This window comes from Pongo pygmaeus, chromosome 13 (assembly GCF_028885625.2).
Source record: "Pongo pygmaeus isolate AG05252 chromosome 13, NHGRI_mPonPyg2-v2.0_pri, whole genome shotgun sequence".
Taxonomy (NCBI): domain Eukaryota; kingdom Metazoa; phylum Chordata; class Mammalia; order Primates; family Hominidae; genus Pongo; species Pongo pygmaeus.
In genome coordinates, this window is record NC_072386.2 from 97,430,482 (window position 1) to 97,450,778 (window position 20,297).

The 20,297-nt window shown below is 39.1% G+C and overlaps 1 protein-coding gene across 13 annotated transcripts in view; it reads left to right on the plus strand.

Moving 5' to 3' along the window:
• Nucleotides 1–18,937, plus strand: part of ZNF462 (zinc finger protein 462) — a 160,166-nt gene extending 141,229 nt beyond the window's left edge. For 12 of the 13 annotated variants that reach the window (XM_063649791.1, XM_063649790.1, XM_063649785.1 and 9 more), the window contains 3 exons: nucleotides 8,597–8,729; nucleotides 14,858–14,981; nucleotides 16,137–18,937. In XM_063649791.1, coding sequence (XP_063505861.1) covers nucleotides 8,597–8,729; nucleotides 14,858–14,981; nucleotides 16,137–16,344 — 465 coding nt within the window. In that variant the 3' untranslated portion in view covers nucleotides 16,345–18,937. Of the gene's footprint in view, nucleotides 1–8,596; nucleotides 8,730–14,857; nucleotides 15,025–16,136 lie in introns of all 13 variants that reach the window. The other variant, XM_063649794.1, reaches the window with a different exon arrangement.
• Nucleotides 18,938–20,297: the final 1,360 nt, after the last annotated feature.

Consider the following 20,297-nt stretch of genomic DNA (forward strand, 5'->3'; position numbering starts at 1 on the left):
GGTGTGACCGTTTTTCAGAGGGGTGTGTCTGGCAAAACCTTAAGCAGTATTTCTCAAATAGACATTTGAAGATGTTCCTTACCTGTACCTTCGAAACCATCCATTAAACTCCCCAGTCAAAATTCTTTGTCCCAGCTTCAAAACTTCCATAGAACTTTTCTCCTTCCTTTCTTAAGGCAGATTTATTTATCTCACCTTTCTTTCAAAATCTAACCTAGTGCCCAGCATACAGTAAAGCCTCAGGAGTTGTTTGTTAAATAAATCAATAAATGAAATCAACTTTTCAAATATGAAATTTTAAGTATCCTATTCAAATAAGCAAAATGTGGCAGCATCCATTAGCATCTTTTCCCTCTGTATTTTGGGTCCAGGAGATTGACAGCTGCTTAACTGGCCAGCCACAAAGCTCCGAGCCTTTCTTAATTATGTCTTTCACCTAGCTTCCTTGAGTTCTTGTGTCTGGAGTTATGCTGAGTTTCTCCAAATAAGTGATTTTGTCTGGACTTTTGCTAAATTAGGTATGTTGGAAATACGTTTTCTGATTGTGACACAGTGATTGCAAAAGAAAATAGATATCTTCCTTGACTTCTGTGCTCTATATCCTTCTGGGTACTCTGTGATCCTTTGTTTTTAATATTCTTAGGCTTTTATTTTGAAAAAAATTCGGAAAGGATGCTACTGTTCTATCCCATCACATTTTGCAACATAACGTTATTGTTAATACTTTTTCTTTCTCCTTCCTGTGTTCAGCCAGTATAGCCATGGTAGTTTTGACATACTTTGTGAGTAATTTTGCATTTCTGCAGATGATTTGCGTTATAATGGGAAAAGCTTGAGCTGTGTCATCTGGAGATCTGAGTCCTAACTAATCCTGGCTTCATCACTTACCTGTTTTGTGATCTTCATCTACAAATACAGAAGGCAACACATTTACTACACAATGGTCATAAGGGATAAGTGATACACGTAAAAACTACTGGGGGGCATTTTTAGCACATAATAGATATTTGGTAAGTATTGAAACAAAATCATTTAGAAAGTGCCCACTTTTATTCTCTCATTAACAAGCAACTTTATTTCATGGGATGCAAATCTTACGGCAATTTTTTTATTGTTATTATACTTTAAGTTCTAGGGTACATGTGCACAACGTGCAGGTTTGTCACATAGGTATGCATGTGCCATGTTGGTGTGCTGCACCCATTAACTCTTCATTTACATTAGGTATATCTCCTAATGCTATCCCTTCCCCCTACCCCCACCCCACGACAGGCCCCAGTGTGTGATGTTCCCCACCCTGTGTCCAAGTGTTCTCATTGTTCAATTCCCACCTATGAGTTAGAACACGCAGTGTTTGGTTTTCTGTCCTTGTGATAGTTTGCTCAGAATGATGGTTTCCAGCTTCATCCGTGTCCCTACAAAGGACATGAACGCATCCTTTTTTATGGCTGCATAGTATTCCAGGGTGTATGTGTGCCACATTTTCTTAATCCAGTCTATCATTGATGGACATTTGGGTTGGATCCAAGTCTTTGCTATTGTGAATAGTGCCACAATAAACATACGTGTGCATCTGTCTTTATAGCAGCATGATTTATAATCCTTTGGGTATATACCCAGTAATGGGATGGCTGGGTCAAATGGTATTTCTAGCTCTAGATGCCTGAGGAATCGCCACACTGACTTCCACAATGGTTGAACTAGTTTACAGTCCCACCAACAGTGTAAAAGTGTTCCTATTTCTCCACATCCTCTCCAGCACCTGTTGTTTCCTGACTCTTTAATGATCGCCATTCTAACTGGTGTGAGATGGTATCTCATTGTGGTTTTGATTTGCATTTCTCTGATGGCCAGTGATGATGAGCATTTTTTCATGTGTCTGTTAGCTGCATAAATGTCTTCTTTTGAGAAGTGTCTGTTCATATCCTTCACCCACTTTTTGATGGGGTTGTTTGATTTTTTCTTGTAAATTTGTTTAAGTTCTTTGTAGATTCTGGATATTAGCCCTTTGTTAGATGGGTAGATTGTAAAAATTTTCTCCTATTCTATAGGTTGATCTTATGGCAATATTATGAAGTCGGTATACCTTATGATCTCTCATGGGTTTTCATGTTACTGGTAAATTCAAATAGCATTTATTGTGTGTCAAGTGGATGACTCTGCACTGAGCCTATAAAGCTAAATAAGAAATGGTTGCTACCCTGGAAGAGTTTATAAGCAACTAGGTGAGACAAGTTTAAACAAAGAAGCACAATTCAGCATGTTACTTGCTTGATAAGAGGTAGTTTTAAAATTGGAGAGGAGCAGAGTGCACAACAAATATAGTTTCATAGCTCAGGTTCCATAGAGCTTTAATACTGCCTAACTGGTTTGTTTGGCTGAATATCTTTTCTTTCTTCCCCCCCCCCCCAGCTTTATTGAGGTATAATTGATAAATGAAATTTTATATATGTAAGGTGTACAATGTGATGGTTTGATATATGTGAAGAAAAGGGGAACCCTTGTGCACTGTTGATAGGGATGTAAATTGGGAGAGCCATTAGAGAAAACAGCATGAAAGCTCCTCAGAAAATTAAGGATAGAACTACCATATGATACAGCAATCCCACTTCTGGATATTTAACTAAAGGAAACAAAATCAGTGTCTCAAAGAGCTACTGCACTCCCATGTTCCCTGCAACCGTATTCACAGTAGAATAGCCAAGACATGGAAGCAGCCTAACTATCCATTGATGGATTAATTTTTTAAAAAGTGATACATAAACACACAATAGAATATTATTCAGCCATGGAAAACAGACATTCTGCCATTTGGGACAGTATGGACAAACTTTGAATATCCTTCCTTGAAGCCTTTACAAGAACTCTAATTGAGGTGCTCTTATCTGAGAATTCAAGATTTTTGTACCTGCACTTTTGACCATCTTGCTGTAAGAAATCGTAGAGACAATACTTTGCTGAATCTTTCTCCCACTGTTTTCTTTCCCTCATTCCCATTCTTATTTTTAAGGACAGGCAAAGAAGATCTGTCTGTTGAGTAGACCACTTGGTACATTAGGGGTTGGCAAACTATGGTGCGTGGACCAAATCTAGCCCACCTCCTTTTTTATATGGTCCACTCTCTAAGGATGGTCTTAACATGTTTTAGTGATTGAAAAAGTATCAAAAAAATTGTAATGTGAAATATGAAATTCAGATTTCACTTTCCCTAAATAAAGCTTTATTGGAATACAGCCATGCTCATCCATTGACTTATTGTTTATGGTTGCTTCTGAGCTACAACAGCAGTTGAATAGTTGTAACAAAGACTATAGAGTCTAGAAAGCCTAAAATATTTACTTATCTAGCCCTTTACACAAAAAGTTTACCAGCCTGTGTTATAAGTCATTCAGAATCTTCACAGCACTGCACATTCATTTTAACATCAACATGCAGTATTAGGTAATATGAGCATCCTGGTTGGGTGCCTCTTTTTGAAGGTACAAATGTTAAGTAAGAGGGACAACCTTAGAGTTAAAAATTCTGGAAACATTAAGTGGACTTTCTCAATCTCAATCTGTCCTATTTGATGCCTGCAGTGTAATCTGAAGACAAGGGTTCCAGTTCCGTTCTGCCATTAGCAAGCACATTTATATCAGTCTTCTGTCAGATTGGGTTTGCTACCCTAGTACAATATGAAAATGTATATTCAACTTGATAATATTTGTAAATCACATATAATTATTATCACCTTAGAATATGCCAGAAGTATGGAAATACATGCTAAGACCAGATCTAAACCATTTTGCTGAATAGTTAAAAGCCAACAAATAGACAAGTGCAGAAGTGGTTTTGCAGTGTCCTCACTTCAGTGTTAAAGGATAAAACATTTGACACCTCATCTCACTTTTATTTTATTTATTTATTTATTTATTTATTTATTTATTGAGACGGAGTCTTGCTCTGTCACCCAGGCTGGAGTGCAGTGGCATGATCTTGGCTCACTGCAACCTCCACTTCCCAGGTTTAAGCAATTCTCCTGCCTCAGCCTCCCAAGTAGCTGGGATTACAGGTACCCGCCACCACGCCTGGCTAATTTTTGTATTTTTAGTAGAGGCAGGGTTTCACCATGTTGGCCAGGCTGGTCTCAAACTCCTGAACTCAAGTGATCGACTCATCTCAGCCTCCCAAAGTGCTGGGATTACAGGTGTGAGCCACTACACCCAGCCCTCATCTCACATTCTCATTAGACAGATGACTTCACCAAACTTTGGGTTAGTGGCCTTCACAGGGGACCTTGAGTGAATGGGCATTCACAGATAGCTTTCACAGGAGTAAAGATCTGCATACAGGTTTCTAGTCTGAATTATTATGTATCTGAACAATCCACCCTTCAAGAACATATACGGCTTCTTTTGCCTGCAGAAGGAGCCTGGAAGGAGCCGGCTAGTAAATCTCAAAGTCTTAAGCTTGCTCCTTCTCCCTTTGTTGTGGGCCTTTGGGGAAATGATAATAAACTGCTTCTCATCTTTAGAGGAAACAAGTGTGTTTCTCTCAATATGTCATCTGCATCATCAAGGAGTTATTCAAATACCCACCGATCTCCGGGCCCAAAAAGTAGTGTAATCAATTCAAAATATATGGGAACTTTTATAAAGTGTATACCCTTTGACTTTGACCCTGTAATTTCACATCTGGAAATTTAGCCTATAAAATTAAAACTAAGCATGAAAGAAAGGCTTAAATACGATAAGGTTTATTACTTTTTGTAACAAACATTTTTAATAGTGAAAAGCCAGAAATGATCCACTGTAAATTCATATGGGAATGAATAGTCAAGTAAACTATCATATGTCCACTTGATGAAATGCTATGTAGTGATTAAAAATTATATTTATTCAGAGAATGATGTGTACACTATGCCAGGCATGAAAAAGTTGGATATACACTTGTTTGTTTTAAAATGATAACAGCAATGTAAATAATCTACAGATAGAGAACAGGAATACAGAAATACATTAATTCATTAACAGTTATTACGTATAGGTAGTTGGACTTTAAATGAGTTTTTCTTATTTTCATAAATTTTTTGTGAATGTTTATATAAACGACTATTTTAAATGAAAATGAAGATATCCAGTAGCCAGGAGGCGAGAATAACACCCTCTCTTAATCTAGACACTGTGGGGGTCAGTGTCTAGATTAAGAGACACAGCTGGCCAGTGGGGGTTCAGCTGTAAGTAAGACTCACAGCAAGTCTGTCCTCGTAGTTTGTAGTTGGACTGAGGAGGGGCAGACCATAAACAATTCATTACTGAATGGGGTGAGCTCTTGAAGGCGGGGTGCAGAATGCTGTGAACACATGGAGCAAGGATATTGAACACAGGAGGAGTATAGGGAAGGTCTCCCACAAGAAGTGACAGAAGCGGGGCTAGGAGATTAAGGACTCAACATATGAAGCCGGCAGGCATGAGAGAGTTTCGGACAGGTGAGATGGTGGAGGCACAGACTCCTCGAGGGCATGACATATTCCAGGACCTCAGTAAGTTCAGGGTGGTGGGAGCAAGGGGGAGCCTGGAGAAGATGGGCCAGAATAACATGAGAGCCCGCCATGTAAACGACAGTAAGAAATTTGTATTTCATCCTGAAGGCAAGCAGAGACTGACATGAAGAGATTTACATTTTGTTAAAGATTGCTTTGACCACACTAAAGAATCAGGTACAAGAAGGGACAAGAGTAGGTGCTGGGAGACCAACATGGGAGGGGAAGGGGCTGGCAGTAATCCAGGTAAAAGATGATAATGGGCTCAGGAATGTGGAAAAGAGTCTTCCTTTTGTGTTAGGATTAATATTTGGATAGATGGCTTGGGGATTTCAAATACCGTCATAACCCAAAACAATAAAGAGTTTTTATTTGAAAATCTTCTAATTACATAGCAAAAATTTTAGTTCTCATTTTTAAATCTTTTAATTGCCTAGCAAAGATTTTAGAAATCTTCAGGACCAAATAAATCCTGGGTTAGCCTGGGATGAACATCATACTGTGAAAATGTCATGTACTATTTTAAAATCATGCAGAATTTAAAATGTTAACAGTTTTCCAGTGAAGGGATGATGGTGCTGGGAAAATGGACAAATACAGTCTTCCAAAAAACCCAGAATGAGGGGGGAAAAAAATAACATTTGGTTTGGTGACAGATCTCCTTCTGTCACCAAGAGCTCCAAAAGAAACAGGGGTTCCAGTGTGGACCCCAGAGGCTGGCACACAGCAAGCCAGCCCTCCAGGAATCCTTGATGAATGAATGAATTAATTTATTAAAACAACTGGATTAAAGCAGATGTTTGAGGATTCTTCTTTGGTCTCCTTGGTTTCATTATTTTTGTTTCCTGGTGACAGCCCACCCCTCATGTCCTTTACACATATTTATAGTTTCCCTGATTACTAATGGTGAGAAGTGCAGGAGAAAGTGGCCCAGGAAAGGCTGCCTTTTATGTGCTAGTCACTTACTTTTCTTCAAATATGTTTACAAATTAGGCAAATTGGAACCTTGCCCACTTTTCCTGAAAAACTAGCAAGCCAGAAAACTTTTTATTCAAATATTTATCATGAATGCTATTTGGCTAAAATGTAGACTTTGTGGCTAAACATAACTTCGTAAATATGCATTTACAATGCTTGTTGTAAGCATTCCCAAGAGCCAAAACTAGAAAAGGCTCACATTCCCAGAAAGGGGAAGGAAATTACATTTTGGGGGACTGTTGTGTTTCAAGCACTATGCTGACCTCCTTTTACATATGAAGATATCAAGGACATATTCTGAGTGATTTATCCAGAATCTAGTGGTTAATGGCAAATCCTAAACTTGAACTCAGGTCTGTCTGACTTCAAAGAGCATGTTCTTGTGCTATCCCTTTTTGCTCTTATGTCATAAAAGGAAATCAGTGAAAATGTTAAAGCCCTAGTTAGTAAGGTGCTACAAGCAAAAGTCCTTTGGAAACCGTTACTGTGGACTTAGAGGGGAAGAAAGAGAAATCAGGATTCAGAATTGACCTCTTTCTCCTCTTGCCTTAGTCCCTTAATTTTTATAGCTTTTTTAATTGAGAAAAACAAGAAGTTGCCTTCCCTGCTTGTTTAGAATTGGCATTGTTTGCGTCTTGTCCACCCCCATGTTGAGTTGTTTTCAAAGTTAACTAATTTCATGGATTTCATTGTTATAGATAGATTAGTGTATTGTTTCTCCTGTTTTCAAAGAGCTTTTTCCCTGAGTTCTCCTCCTCCTGAATGCTACCTATCTCTTACAGGATGTTGTTGGGACAGCATTCAGTCTCAGTGTCTAAGGCCTGGTACTCTGAGGCTCTTTACATTTGTCACAGTGGATGATGATGTTCCCATCTGCCAGGCACATGGAATTGGTGGCGTTCAGCAAATTTTTGTTCCAGTCTGGTCCCAGAGACTATTTTGGAATTGTCTTGTAAATTATCTCTTTCCTCTCCTGTGTCCTCATCATCACACTCTGTCTCTACTGGGGCAGCTAGGGAAGTCGGCCTTGGAATCTAATTAATGATGTCTGTCTTCCCTCTTCAACTCAACTGTGAGCCTCTGGAGGCCAGAACCGGGTCTCGTTCATCTTGTGTGTCCCCTCCCCAGGCCTCCAACAAGGGGAGCATAACACCTTACATGGAAGGCGTAGCCCATGGCAGTTTTTTGACTTTAGCCCTGCACCAGCTTGTCATGCCTGATCATTCTATGCATGCAACTGGAGAGGTTCTGAAAATCGATTCATGATGAAGGTAAATTTTGTGCTGCCATTGATCTGAGAACCCAAAATGGAAAAATCATTAAAGACTTTTCTTAGTGTAGATTTTTGTTTCCCTCCAATGATACTTTGAAGAAAGCTTGGATTCCCACATTATTCTGACCACATTTTACGTAAATAGAAACCAGCCATAGTTAACACTTTTAAAGGGCTTTTAGGGGTCAGTCATCTAGGTTTTTCTCAGATAATCCCAGCCTTGATACATAGGCTGTGGTCAGCTTCAAAAACAGTAGTAACACTAACAGTAATAATATTATCTTCCATTTAAACTAGAGTTAAGGATCAGATGGCTGTCATCTGGCCTAAGCTGGGACACCCCGCAACACCCTGGTTGATGGGATCTTGGCAAAGAAGGTTGTATTGTGTCTCATTGCTAGTGGTTGGCATGCTTGCAGAACTTCTTCACTTGCAGAAGTATTTGAAACTTGGGTTGTTATGAGAGTTACACCTTTGAATTCAACTACAAAAAAAAATGTGTTTTGGATATTTACTCTATACTCTAGGCTTCATTTTACTTTTGGTCTCTTGCATACTATATAGCTCATTTTTCTTCACAAGTTTGGTAATGAAGGTCCAGTGTACACAAGTTCCGGTGAAAATGATGGAGTGTGGGAGCAAAGGGCAGCTCCGTCTCCAAAAGAGTCAAAATGAAGAAAAAGACCTCTTAGGCCCCAGACTTGTTTGGTCTTGGTTGCAAAACCACAGTCACAGGAAAATGATGTTAGAAAGATCTCTCCATCAGGGAGAACCCCATTTGGTCTGCGGTTTATTATTCCATCATTTGTTTGGGCCTTTTTCAGGTAAGCCGTAACTTTGAGCTGGTTGGACGGGTTAACTTGGATCAGCTGGAACAGATGAAGGAGAAAATGGAGAGCTCCAGCAGCGATGATGAGGACAAGGAAGAAGAAATGAACAGCAAGGCTGAAGACAGAGGTTAGTCTCATCCTGCCCTCCCAATCCCACATGGCATCTGGCATGTCCATAGTGAGACAGAAGGGAGGCAGGAGGTTGTTGTAGGAGTAGCAGAAGGAATGATCCTTCTTAGTTAAGTAGCAGAACAGACTGACTTAGGAAACACATCAAGAGCTGTGTCTTTGTAAACTATTACCAGCTATAGAAACGGCAAGGAAAACAGACATTTTCTCCCTAATTATAGATATATGTTTGTTGAAAAATAGATGGCAGTGATTTGTTTTTAATAAGGAAAACTGCTATCTAGGGAATCTTCAGAATAAGGACAAGCAGACAGCAAGATGGATGACACTGTAGAGCTCTAGAGGAATGAGAATAAACTTCCAGTTGAATGCATATTTAAAATTGCTGCTGGGGCACACACTGCTGGAACTGTAGGGGAGGGTGGTGCAAAGAACTTGAGCCCCTACCCCCTGATGTCCCTCTGCGTGGCCCTTTTCTTAACCCCCTTTGTGTTCTGACTTGCTTTGTAAAGAGAGAGAAAGAGAGACCACCTCTTTCATTCAACTATGTATTTACAGAATACACTGGGGAAGGTTTTATGGGACTTTGGTACTATTTTTCTAACTTCCTGTGAGTCTATAATTATTTCAAAATGAAAAAGTTTTCAAAAGTATATTTAGTTGTGGATATACATTTATGTGATTCAGAGTTGGTTTTCTATATTGTTCAACATAGAATATTGTGGAAAATCCCAGACTATACATACAAGAATATAGGTTGAGATATGTTACTTTAGTTATTGCAGATTTATCAAAAGCACGTGGATAACATAAACATCAGAAATCAACATTGCAGATACTGACCCAGAGATGAGAATAGTACTAGTTGCCGTTACTGAGCATCATTATGTGCTATCCTCAGTGCTGATGGTTTTTATATAACATTTTTCTTTAATCTCATGACTAGAGAGGACTGTGTACATTTAGCCTGCCTGAATTTGGTTTCCAGTTCTGCTGCTTACTGTCTAGATGGCTTGGGGTAAATTATTGTATTTCCTTGTACATTCGTCATCTGTGAAATAATCACAATCATAATAATGAGAATAATATCCCCTCCCTCCTAAGATTGTTGTAAAGATTTTTTTTAACTTTAAAACTTCAGATTTTGGACTTTTTAAATTTTTTTAAAAATTATTTTAATTGATAAAACTTGTGGATATTTATGATGTGCAACATGTTTCAAAATACATATACATTATGGAAAATTAAATCAAGCTACTTAACGTATGCATTACCTCGCATACTTGTTATTTTTTATCGTGAGAACACTTAAAATCTACTCTCTTAGCAATTGGCAGGTATACAATATGTTGTTATTAACTGTAGTCACTGTGTTGTACAATAGATCTCTTGAGCTTATTCTTCCTATCTGACTGAAATTTTGTATCCTTTTAACAATATCTCCCCAAACCCCGAGCCCCTGGTAACCACCATTCTACTATCTGCTTATATGACTTTGACTTTTCTAGATTCCCCATATAAGTGAGATCGTGCAGTATTTGTGCCTGCCTCTCTGTGCCTGTCTCATTTCACTTAATGTAATGTTCTACAAGTTTATCTATGTTGTCATAAGTGACAGGATTTCATATTTTTTAATGGTGAATAGTATTTCATGTGTGTATATACCACATTTTCTTTATCCATTCATTTACTGATGGACACCTAGCTTGATTACTTATCTTGGTTATTATGAATAACCCTGCAGTGAACGTGAGAATGCAGATATTTCTTCAATATCCTGCTTTCATTTCCTTTGAATATACCTAGGAGTGGAATTGCTAGATCAATGTGGTAGTTCTGCTTTTAACTGATTGAGGAACCTCCATGCTGTTTCCATAACGGGTGTACTAATTTGCAGTCCCACCAACAGTGCAACAGGAGTTTGCTTATCTCCACATTCTCTCTAGCATGTTATCTTTACTCTTTTTGATAATAGCCTCGTAACAGGTGTGAAGTGATAGCTCATTTTAATTTGCATTTCCCTGATGATTAGTGATGTTGAACATTTTTTCATATGCCTGCTGGCCATTTGTATGTCTTCTTTTGAGAAATGTCTACTCAGATCCTTTGCCATTTTTTAATCAGATGATTTTCTGTTGAGTTGCTTGATTTTCTAATATAGCATGGGTATTAATTCCTTATCAGATATATGGTTTGCAGATATTTTCACTCATTCCATAGGTTGTCTGTTACTGTGTTGATTGTTTCCTTGGCTGTGCAGAAGCTGTTTAGTTTGATGTAATTCTGTTTATCTGTTTTTGCTTTTGTTGCCCATGCTTTTGAGGTCATATCCAAAAAATCATTGCCCAGACCAATGTCATGGAGCTTTTCCCCTTTGTTTTTGTCTAGTAGTTTTATAGTTTTAGGTCTTATATTCAAGTTTTTAATTCATTTTGAGACGATTTTTGTATCTGGTATGAGATAAGGATCTAATTTCATTCTTCTGCATGTGGATATCCACCTGTTCCAATACCATTTATTGAAGAGACTGCCCTTTCCCCATTATGTGTTCTTGGCACCTTTGTTGAAAACCAATGGGCCATGAATGTGTGGATTTATTTCTGGGCTCTCTATTCTGTTCTTTTGGTCTGTGTATCTGTTTTTTATGCCAGTACCATGCTGTTTTGATTACTATAGTTTTGTAGTCAATTTTGAAGTCAGGTAGGGTGGTGCCTCCAACTTTGTTCTGTTTGTTTAAGATTGCTTTGGCTATCCAGGGTGTGGTTCCATGGGTTGTTGTAAAGATTAAATGAGATAACACACAAGACCTTCACCCAGTTCCTAGAATATAGCAATCACCTAATAAATGATAAGCCTGCAATGTAGGTGTTATTTTTGTGATTTCACAAATGGGAAAATAAGGACCCAGGAAATTTAAGAGCATGTTCAAAGTAAAAAACAAAACAAACAACAACAAAAAATATAAACCCTGGAGATCAAATTCAATTCAAATTTACATCTTCTGGCTCCAAAGGCAAGCCCTCTTCTTACCCTACACACCACTTTCCCAGTGCCTCGAGTAGTGTAATCTTCGTTGAAGAGGACCTGCCCCTGAAATCTGTGGATTCAGTGGCCCTTGGGACCTTGCTCTAAGGAGCAGTTTTGCAGAATTTCTTTGTGTTTTCTGCTTGTTCTGTCTGCAAACATTAAGGAAGCCTATTGGTGGGCTACTTCCCTCCAAGGTGTTCCCCGTTCCTTTTCCTGACTTGCACTCACCCTCCTACCATGATGCCAGGGCTAAAGACTATGGGTTTGCGAAGGGAGCCCCAGTTTGGCTCTTGAACCCCTGACCAAGACAGTCAACAGGAAATGACAGCCAAGGTACATTACCCTTTCAAAAACCCTGTGCCTGTAATTAACCTGAAAAATACGTGGGCAAATAAAACATCCTTACCATATAGGTTGATTGTTCTTATAAAGTTATTACTTTTATTAGTAGAGGCTGTATTAATCCATTTCTTACAAGGAAAATGGTTGTGATCGGAGAAGCATGGCTTTTTTTTTTTTTTTTTCAAATCATTTCATGAGTATGTTCTTCACAATGATTTCTTAACATCTCTGCACTATTACCGGAGTTTTCTGGGAGAGGATACTTTTGACAGAAAGACTCCTTTTTCTTCATCGTGCTCTGTGGCCTTGCCTTTTCTCCTCTGGAAATAAACTATTTCTCATTGGATATTATTATGGCTTTTTAATCTCTAAAGCTGAGCATGTGTGATTTCAAAGGTTATAGGCATTATAAAGGCAAAATACCCTTCTAGGCTTCTGCTCCCCTATGACTCCTTATAAAAAAGAAAAGGAAAGAAAGAAAACTCGAATTTAAAAGATGGTGGTTGAGATGTGTGTGGTATACCAGGCAGACCTCCTTATTTTACCCTACTTGGCAGCCCCCTTTTACTTGGCACTGTGGCATTACACTGGAGTGGTTTGGCTGGAAAGAACTTCAGGGTCTCCTCTTCTCACTGGAAAAAGTATAGTGTCCACATTCATGAGCTTTACCACATGGGGAAAAAAAAAAAAAGGCCCTCAGGGTGGAGAAGCGCGTATTCCTCTCAGAGGGTGGGGGATTTACATGAGTAACTTCCAGTCACATTAATGGGAATTACAAGCCTTAACCTTCCCTTCCCCCTCGCCAGTCCTTGAAAGAGCAGCCTCCTTTGTCCCATCTCCTTTGAATAGACCAAGAATCAACTTTCCACCATCTAGGTATATTCTTGGCAAGAAAAAGAAATACACACAATAGCCTCGGGTGTTCCTGCTAGACAGCCCAGCTTCTAGGAGCAGAGGGCAGGAGGTGGCTTGCGTGCAGCTTTCAGGCTGGTAGAGAGCTCTTGAAAGTGTGGCCAGTGCCCAGTGGCCTCCTCCTTTGAGGATGGAACTTAGTATGTGCCATTGGAAAGGACAGATGACTGGTTTCCTATTTACAGATTAAGGGTAAAGAAACAAGTGTACCAGAAACATTATTCCTCTTGTTGGCAATTTAGACTTTTATCAGACACCCTCTGTTAGGGGGTTCACAGCCTTGCAGCCACCCCACTCCCTACCTCCTTTCTAAATGCAAGTGCCGGACTGAATATGGACACGCTGCAGGTCCTGCCTAGGAGGGTCAGGGAAGATTTGAAAGAGAAGAATCCAGGCATGAAGAAATCAAAATTAACCCAAGCAGAATCCTCCCCACCCCCCTCTCATTATGCAGTTGGGGAGGAGTCAGGAAGGCATTCTGTTGATTTCTTGCCCAAGATAATCCCTGCTAAGGAATTAATGCGCAGAGCAGATGGTGCTGTCTCATTTCCAATGAAAAGAATCAAGGAAGATAGTCTGTGCAATTATTTTTAATGGCTTGTGTGGTGATCTTCTTAATTTGTGAGAAAATGTTTCATCTTTTGTTAAAACTGGCCCCAGTCACATAGCTGTTTGTGCTGAAGATTAAGGCATCACAGAGCCCCCCATCCTGTTAACATCGTCCTGAGAATCTTATTAGATGGGGCATTTCAATCAGGAGGCATCTTTCTGTAATGTCTTGTATGTGTGGACCAGAGTGATCAGAGTGTAACGATGATCAACACTTCCCTGTGCGATGCCCTCACTTTGCAACACGGCTGCAGAACTGGCAAGGTCCTGCTGTTTATTACCCACATGAAGACTTGGCCCTCTGTGGTATAATGAAACACATATGGGCTAGGAACTCGGGCTAACACAATGGCCATATAATCTCTTATCTTTGAGTTTGCCAGGAGACGTGGCCTGAAAACAGTTAAACAGCCAATCCACATTTATCAGACTTCCACCATGTGCCTAGTACCATGGAGGAAACAAAACAACTAAGTCAATATTTGATGTTTACAACAGACCGTCCAGAAATGTCTGCATACCCCGTATTCATGAATACCACCAATTGAGGGGTAGGTGCCAGGCAGCTGGCCAGGATCTCTCAATAGCAGGGGACATGTGTTCACATACTAGTTCCCACTCATCCAGATAAATGTTCATGGTAGATTCTTCGCTTGCAGATCTCATTCAGTGCACATAACCGCCCTGTAAGGTATTGATTATAATATCTATGATGGATGACCACAAGTCTTGAGCCTTCAGCCTTACTTGGAACAAGTAGAAACCCTGAGGTCCACAACACATAACCTGGTCCAGGGCTTTCGGTAGCCTATGTTCTTTTCAGTGAACAAAGATAAACCTGTGTCAAAAAGGAAATGAATAGGTGCTAGCCTGTGAGGCACTGATATAAATCATCACACAAGGGAGAGAATAAATCGGAAAAAATAATGCTCAGATTCCTTTGGAATCTCGGGCAAGGGGCTCTTCAGTCAAGAAAGACCCAGATTTTGTGATAGAAGCATTGCGGAGGTGAGGCAAAATGAGGTCTTGGGGCCCAAGAACCAGAAACAGTTCTCGAATGCTATTCAAGGAATGCCCTAAGGGGGAAACCTAAGAAAAAGTAAGGAATCTGGAAATTGCTTTCACCACATGGCTTTATCAGTGAAGGTAGGAGAGAGAGTATCCTAATGAATGCTGACTTACCTATTCTGCTGATTCCCACAGCACACAGGTAACACTTCTGCTTTCTCTTTGCAGAGCTGATGAGATTTTCTGACCACGGGGCTGCTATTAACACGGAGAAGCGTTTTCCATGTGAATTTTGTGGACGGGCGTTTTCACAGGGCTCTGAGTGGGAAAGACATGTGCTGAGACACGGCATGTAAGTCGGGCCATCTCAAGGATGCCTTTGTCCAAAGCAAGAGGTAGGGAGGGAGGGAGGGGCTCTTGTTTTGGTTCCCCTGACAGTATGTACACCCCTCTGTGTCACATTTCTGGGCCATGGGAGGAGAAGCAATGGTGAGGAACCAAGTTTCTCCTTTTCTGTTGTTTTTTAAAATGGTCACATGGCCGCAAGTCAAATAGGGAAAAAAAATCGTCTTTATGAATGACCAGTCCTGCTCAAGCCCATGTGCAGAAGTATAGTGTTTTCTCCAGCCAATATCCCTTTAGTTTTCATTAGCGTGACATTCTATAATAGAATGTGAATCGAGGTCAAAAGATCTGGCTTCTGTTCCTGCCTCTGTGACTGATCATTCCCTGAGTGGCCCTGAACATTCCCATGTACTGCCTCGGGGACAGAGCCAGCTTCTGCCTGCCTCCCAGGTAGGTGAGACCATACTTGTAAAATACTTATCAGATCCCTGAACATAAAATCAGCCCCTCAACGAGGCATGTTAGTCCACCAGACACAGAGAGAACCTAGGATGTGGTCTTTTCAGGAGGAAACATGGCTTGTGTGGTGATATGAAGCCTGAAGCTTGGTCCCTGAAGCCTCAAGGGTCTAGACCTCAGAGAATATAACCAAGCTTCCCGAGACATGGGTTCCGTCTTCAGGTTTTTGCTTTTAGTTTGTTTTCGTGATTTGTTTCAGGACCTGACAAATAAATCTTTAGTACCTGAGTTACTCTTTTAGACTTAATAAATATAACCAATCTCCAAGCTTCTGGGTTCAGCTGATGACTATGAGCATAAGACAATTCTTGCTGTTACCACTTACGACCCAGTAGAGGAAGTGACATAAAATGATTACGCTTATCTAGAAACAAAACATGGTATAATCAATATATAGTATAATAATGGATACTTCTGTAAGTTCAGATCTTTAAGATACAGAAATATATGACTTAAGCAAAACATAGCAAGAATGAATCACTTGGTATTTTGTCATACATCCATGGCATTTGTTCAAAGGAAACCCCAAGGCTTTTTGAGGATCAGGAAAATAAAGACACTTGAGGGTTTTTATTATTTGTTTGTTTAAAAAGAGAAATATATATACTATACTCATCTGTCTCTTCAATAAATGTCTTTCCAGGGCATTGAATGACACCAAGCAGGTGAGCAGAGAAGAAATCCACCCAAAAGAGATCATGGAGAACAGTGTTAAAATGCCCTCCATAGAGGAAAAGGAAGATGATGAGGCCATTGGGATAGACTTTTCCCTAAAGAATGAAACAGTAGCCATCTGTGTAGTAACTGCCGACAAATCTCTCCTGGAGAATGCAGAGGCCAAAAAAGAATAAGCGTTTGGTGAAATTCTTAATCAAACCTTACTTGAACAGTGATGAAAAAGTGGGAGGGCTGGCTTGGGCTGAGAAGGGAGGGACAGTAAAGAGAAGACAGAACAAAGCTGCTTTTTAGGACTGAACAATCTATTTTCAAAGCACTGGTACCTGTGTGAGTGAGTATGTAAATTAAAGTTATTTAAATGGTTGGAATATGTGGCTCCTTTTCCATCACTACATCTTTTCTTCCGGATCTTCATCATGGAAGTTTCATTTGTTGCGGAATATGGAAGCACCTCCCAAGGGTACGGTGCACCCTGTGGTGGTCTTGGACAGTATGTGGAAACAGAAGCTCCATGACGGTAGAAGACTTCTCATTGGGGAGCAACTTTTTGACGCACAACTTTTGGTGCGTTTTTCTAGTTTTAATACCTTAAGATTTTTCAAGACCTAACTGCAGCCGCTTTGGGAAAAAAAACAAAAAACAGAAAACAAAAAAAAAAAACTGCTTTGCATAAAACAGTCACCTGTTTCCTAGTACCTCAAACTTAACCAAGGGAACTCTCTGCATTTGTCAGTACTACCTGTCGTCGCTGTGGTTAAATGTAGAGAGAACTGCTGGGCAAGATGGTGAATGGAGAAAAAAAAAGAGTTTTAAAGAAAGGAACACAAATTGTGCTTAAAATCCCCATGTGGGTTTTATTTCTTAAAATACTGTGATTTTTTTAATTATTTTAGTAAAAAACAAAACAAAAAAAAGAAACAGACTTTAATTATTAGATAACTGTTTGTGAATTGTCATCCTTTATTCCAGGTAAGCTGTTTATTAGTGTTCAACTATAATTTAGAATTTGGTAGATTCATGTGAGCTAATTTTAAGGTGATTGTGGAGTTTTGTTTGCCACATGTTTATTTTCTATCAATTTGAGTGTTACAAACACAGCACAATTCAGTTTTTCATATGAATTGTTTTTCGTGTGTGTGTTGTTATTGTTGTTTTAATTTCGGGGCAAGGGAGATTTAGTTTTTTGTGAATAGGAATGTTTTTATTTTAAACATGGAAATAACAAAGAAGTTAACTTTTTTTTTTTTTTTTTTTAATTTAACTAAAGAACCAAACTTTCGGCACAGCTATGCAGCTTGTGGGCCAGACGAGGAGGTCCTCCTCACCCTTTTGTTGCCTGTCAAATTCACGCATTATCCGTCTCACAAATAATTTCTGTTAGGATTGGCTGGCTTTTGTGTGTGATTTTAAAATCTGTGTTTTGTTTCTGCTGGCATTGTGTTTTGCGGGGGGTTTTCATTTATTTAGGGGACGAGGGGATGTACTAGAATCCCATCCCTTTGGTGAGAGTGGACAAGAAATAACGTATATCCTACAAGGAGCCTGGAGAACTACTTTCTTTCTTTTTTTTTTTTTTTTTTTTTTTAAATCTAGCTGCCAGCTGCTCTGTCCCCCATATCAGCTTTTTCAGGAGGGAGCAGCTTAGACTAAATCTAAGCCTACATTTATAATATGCTCTGATTGTGAACAAAGGGTTTCGTTCCAAAAAATAGAAAAGAACTTTTCTTGAAGCCTAGGTTTTAGAAGCCCGTGTGTGTGTGTGTGCTTGGATGTGTGTGTGTGTATGAGTGTGTGTGTGCATGTGTGCATGTGTGAGTCCTTTGGTTTTCATGTTTTGTTGTTTTTTTTTTTTTTTTTACTTGGAAGGGTTGTGGGAGGGTGGGAGGGAAGAAAGGGAAGGGGAATTGCTGAGACGACAGTGTCCCACACAGCTTCAAATAAAATCCATGGAAAGATGTTGCATTTGTGGAATAAGTGCTTACTTGAAAAGCATGTTCTTCTTTTATTTTCTTACTGTTAAGAATTTTTATTTGTAGGATGTTTGTTTTAATTTAATTTTTTTAAGGGATGGGGGTCATCATGTGGAAACCAGAAAATGGGGAAAGTGTGAACTATCCAGACAAAGATTCATTTTGTGTCTATATTTGTTTTTAATTGGCCTCATTTCAAATGTATTAAACAGTTCCATACCTGGATTGGGTGTTTGTAATGGTTACCAAAAAAACAAAAAAAGAAAGAAAAAGGAAAAAAAAAAGAAAATAATTGTGACATGCTTTTATCACTACTTTATTTTTCAAATAACATGTAAATATTGTAATCCATTGGATTTTGTTTTGCTAACCTGTTAATAAAAATATGGGACCATTATCCTTTTAACAAGGCTAGAATGTCATTTTTTTCTTTTTCAAACATATACCTGATATTTTGTGGCCGCACATTTTGGATGCATTATTATAATTCTGTTGACTGTAATGACATAGAATTTACAACATTTTTTGTTGTTGTTTAATTTATACAGAGGACATTTTTTTCAGAGCTTGAGAGAAGAAAATAAATAGCAAAATGATAACCTCTTGACTCCAGTAATCAGTGTTTCCCAATACTTCATAAAAGATAGGGAGACCCTGAGTCCTTGAAGCCAAGGGTTTAAAAACAAAACAAAACAGAAACAAAACAAAAAAACCACAAGTAGGTTATTCAAGTTGTTTGCAACATACATTTTGTAATGAAATGTGAGAAATTAATAAAGAATTTTTTTCACATGTGTCTATGTGCATCTGTTGTAAATCATTTACAGATATGACTACAGATATGAAATCTAGAAATATTATAGCACTACCTTTCAATGCTTGTACACGAGATATTTTAAGTAATTGAATCTACACAGGTATGGAAAGCAAAGGTAAAGCTGAGGTGAGGTTGAGATTGAGCTGGGATTTTCAAATGTTAATATTTCTGCATCAGGTATTCATCACCAACTGAGGGAGTTTTAGAGAAGGAATATTTTCCGTCAAAAATGTGAATCAAAGTGATGGGTGAACTTCAGAAGGAGGAAGCACCCATGATTAAACATCATCTGGGACCCTGAATCCACAAGCAGTCATTTTAAGCTAACTGCAAGTCACACCCACTGCACAGGATCTATTTCAATGTTGCCCTCCTTGCTTATGAAAGCCTGTGCCACAAACTATCTTACTGAACATCCTGCAGCCATAATTATCACCATTAACTTATTCTTTGAGCTACCCTGTTATAAATCAATGGAAAAATTAATAGTCCTGAAACCTAGAAGAAAAGTAAATTAAAATCAACAGCATTAATTATTAACTCAGAGCTGAGTTACACTATCTGCCTCTACCAGTGTTAGAAGTATGGCTCCTGGATCATTTGTTCAGTGTTCATTCTAAAAACTTGGTTCTAACCCTTCCTCCTCCCCATCCCTATCAATCAATAAGATTGCATTCTGAGTAACATTTTATATTCAAATACTCAGATACTCAACCTTTTCTAAGGACTGCAGGTTGAGAAGTTTCTCCTGTGTGTTTTCAGAAAGGAGAGAAAGTGACTTAATGGACTTCACTGCGATACAGCTGTTCTCTCATGATCTCCATGAAATATTTTATGAACAGTGCTTTAACTGAGTTCATGTCTAGTCCATATTCTCACTTTGTTTATGTAAAAGAAATGGAATTTATTGCTATATAAGTCATGGTAGGAGCTGCAACAAGGCAAATCCTGAAATCTCTGGCTTAGCACCATAGAGATTTGATTCTTACACACGTTCCCTGTGAATGTCTGTGAGGTGTCCTAGACCTGTTGACTCGGGAGTCTGGGTTGCTCCATCTGGTGATGCTGTCATCTCAACACATGAATCTCAAGGTCAACGCTGAGAGCTTGGAAGTGCTTCACCCACTCAAATGCCTGATCCAGGAAGTAGCACACATCGCTTTCAGCCTCTTGTTTTGGGCTGGATCTAGTCACATTGTTCCACCTGTCCACAAAGGGACTGGGAAGTGTGTGAGCTTCCAATGTGCTTAGGAAGAGCACGTGACCAAGCAGCCTCCACCATAGTCAGGAACTGGTAGAGAAAGAAACTCTGTTCTTTAGAAAGTACAGGATGCTGATC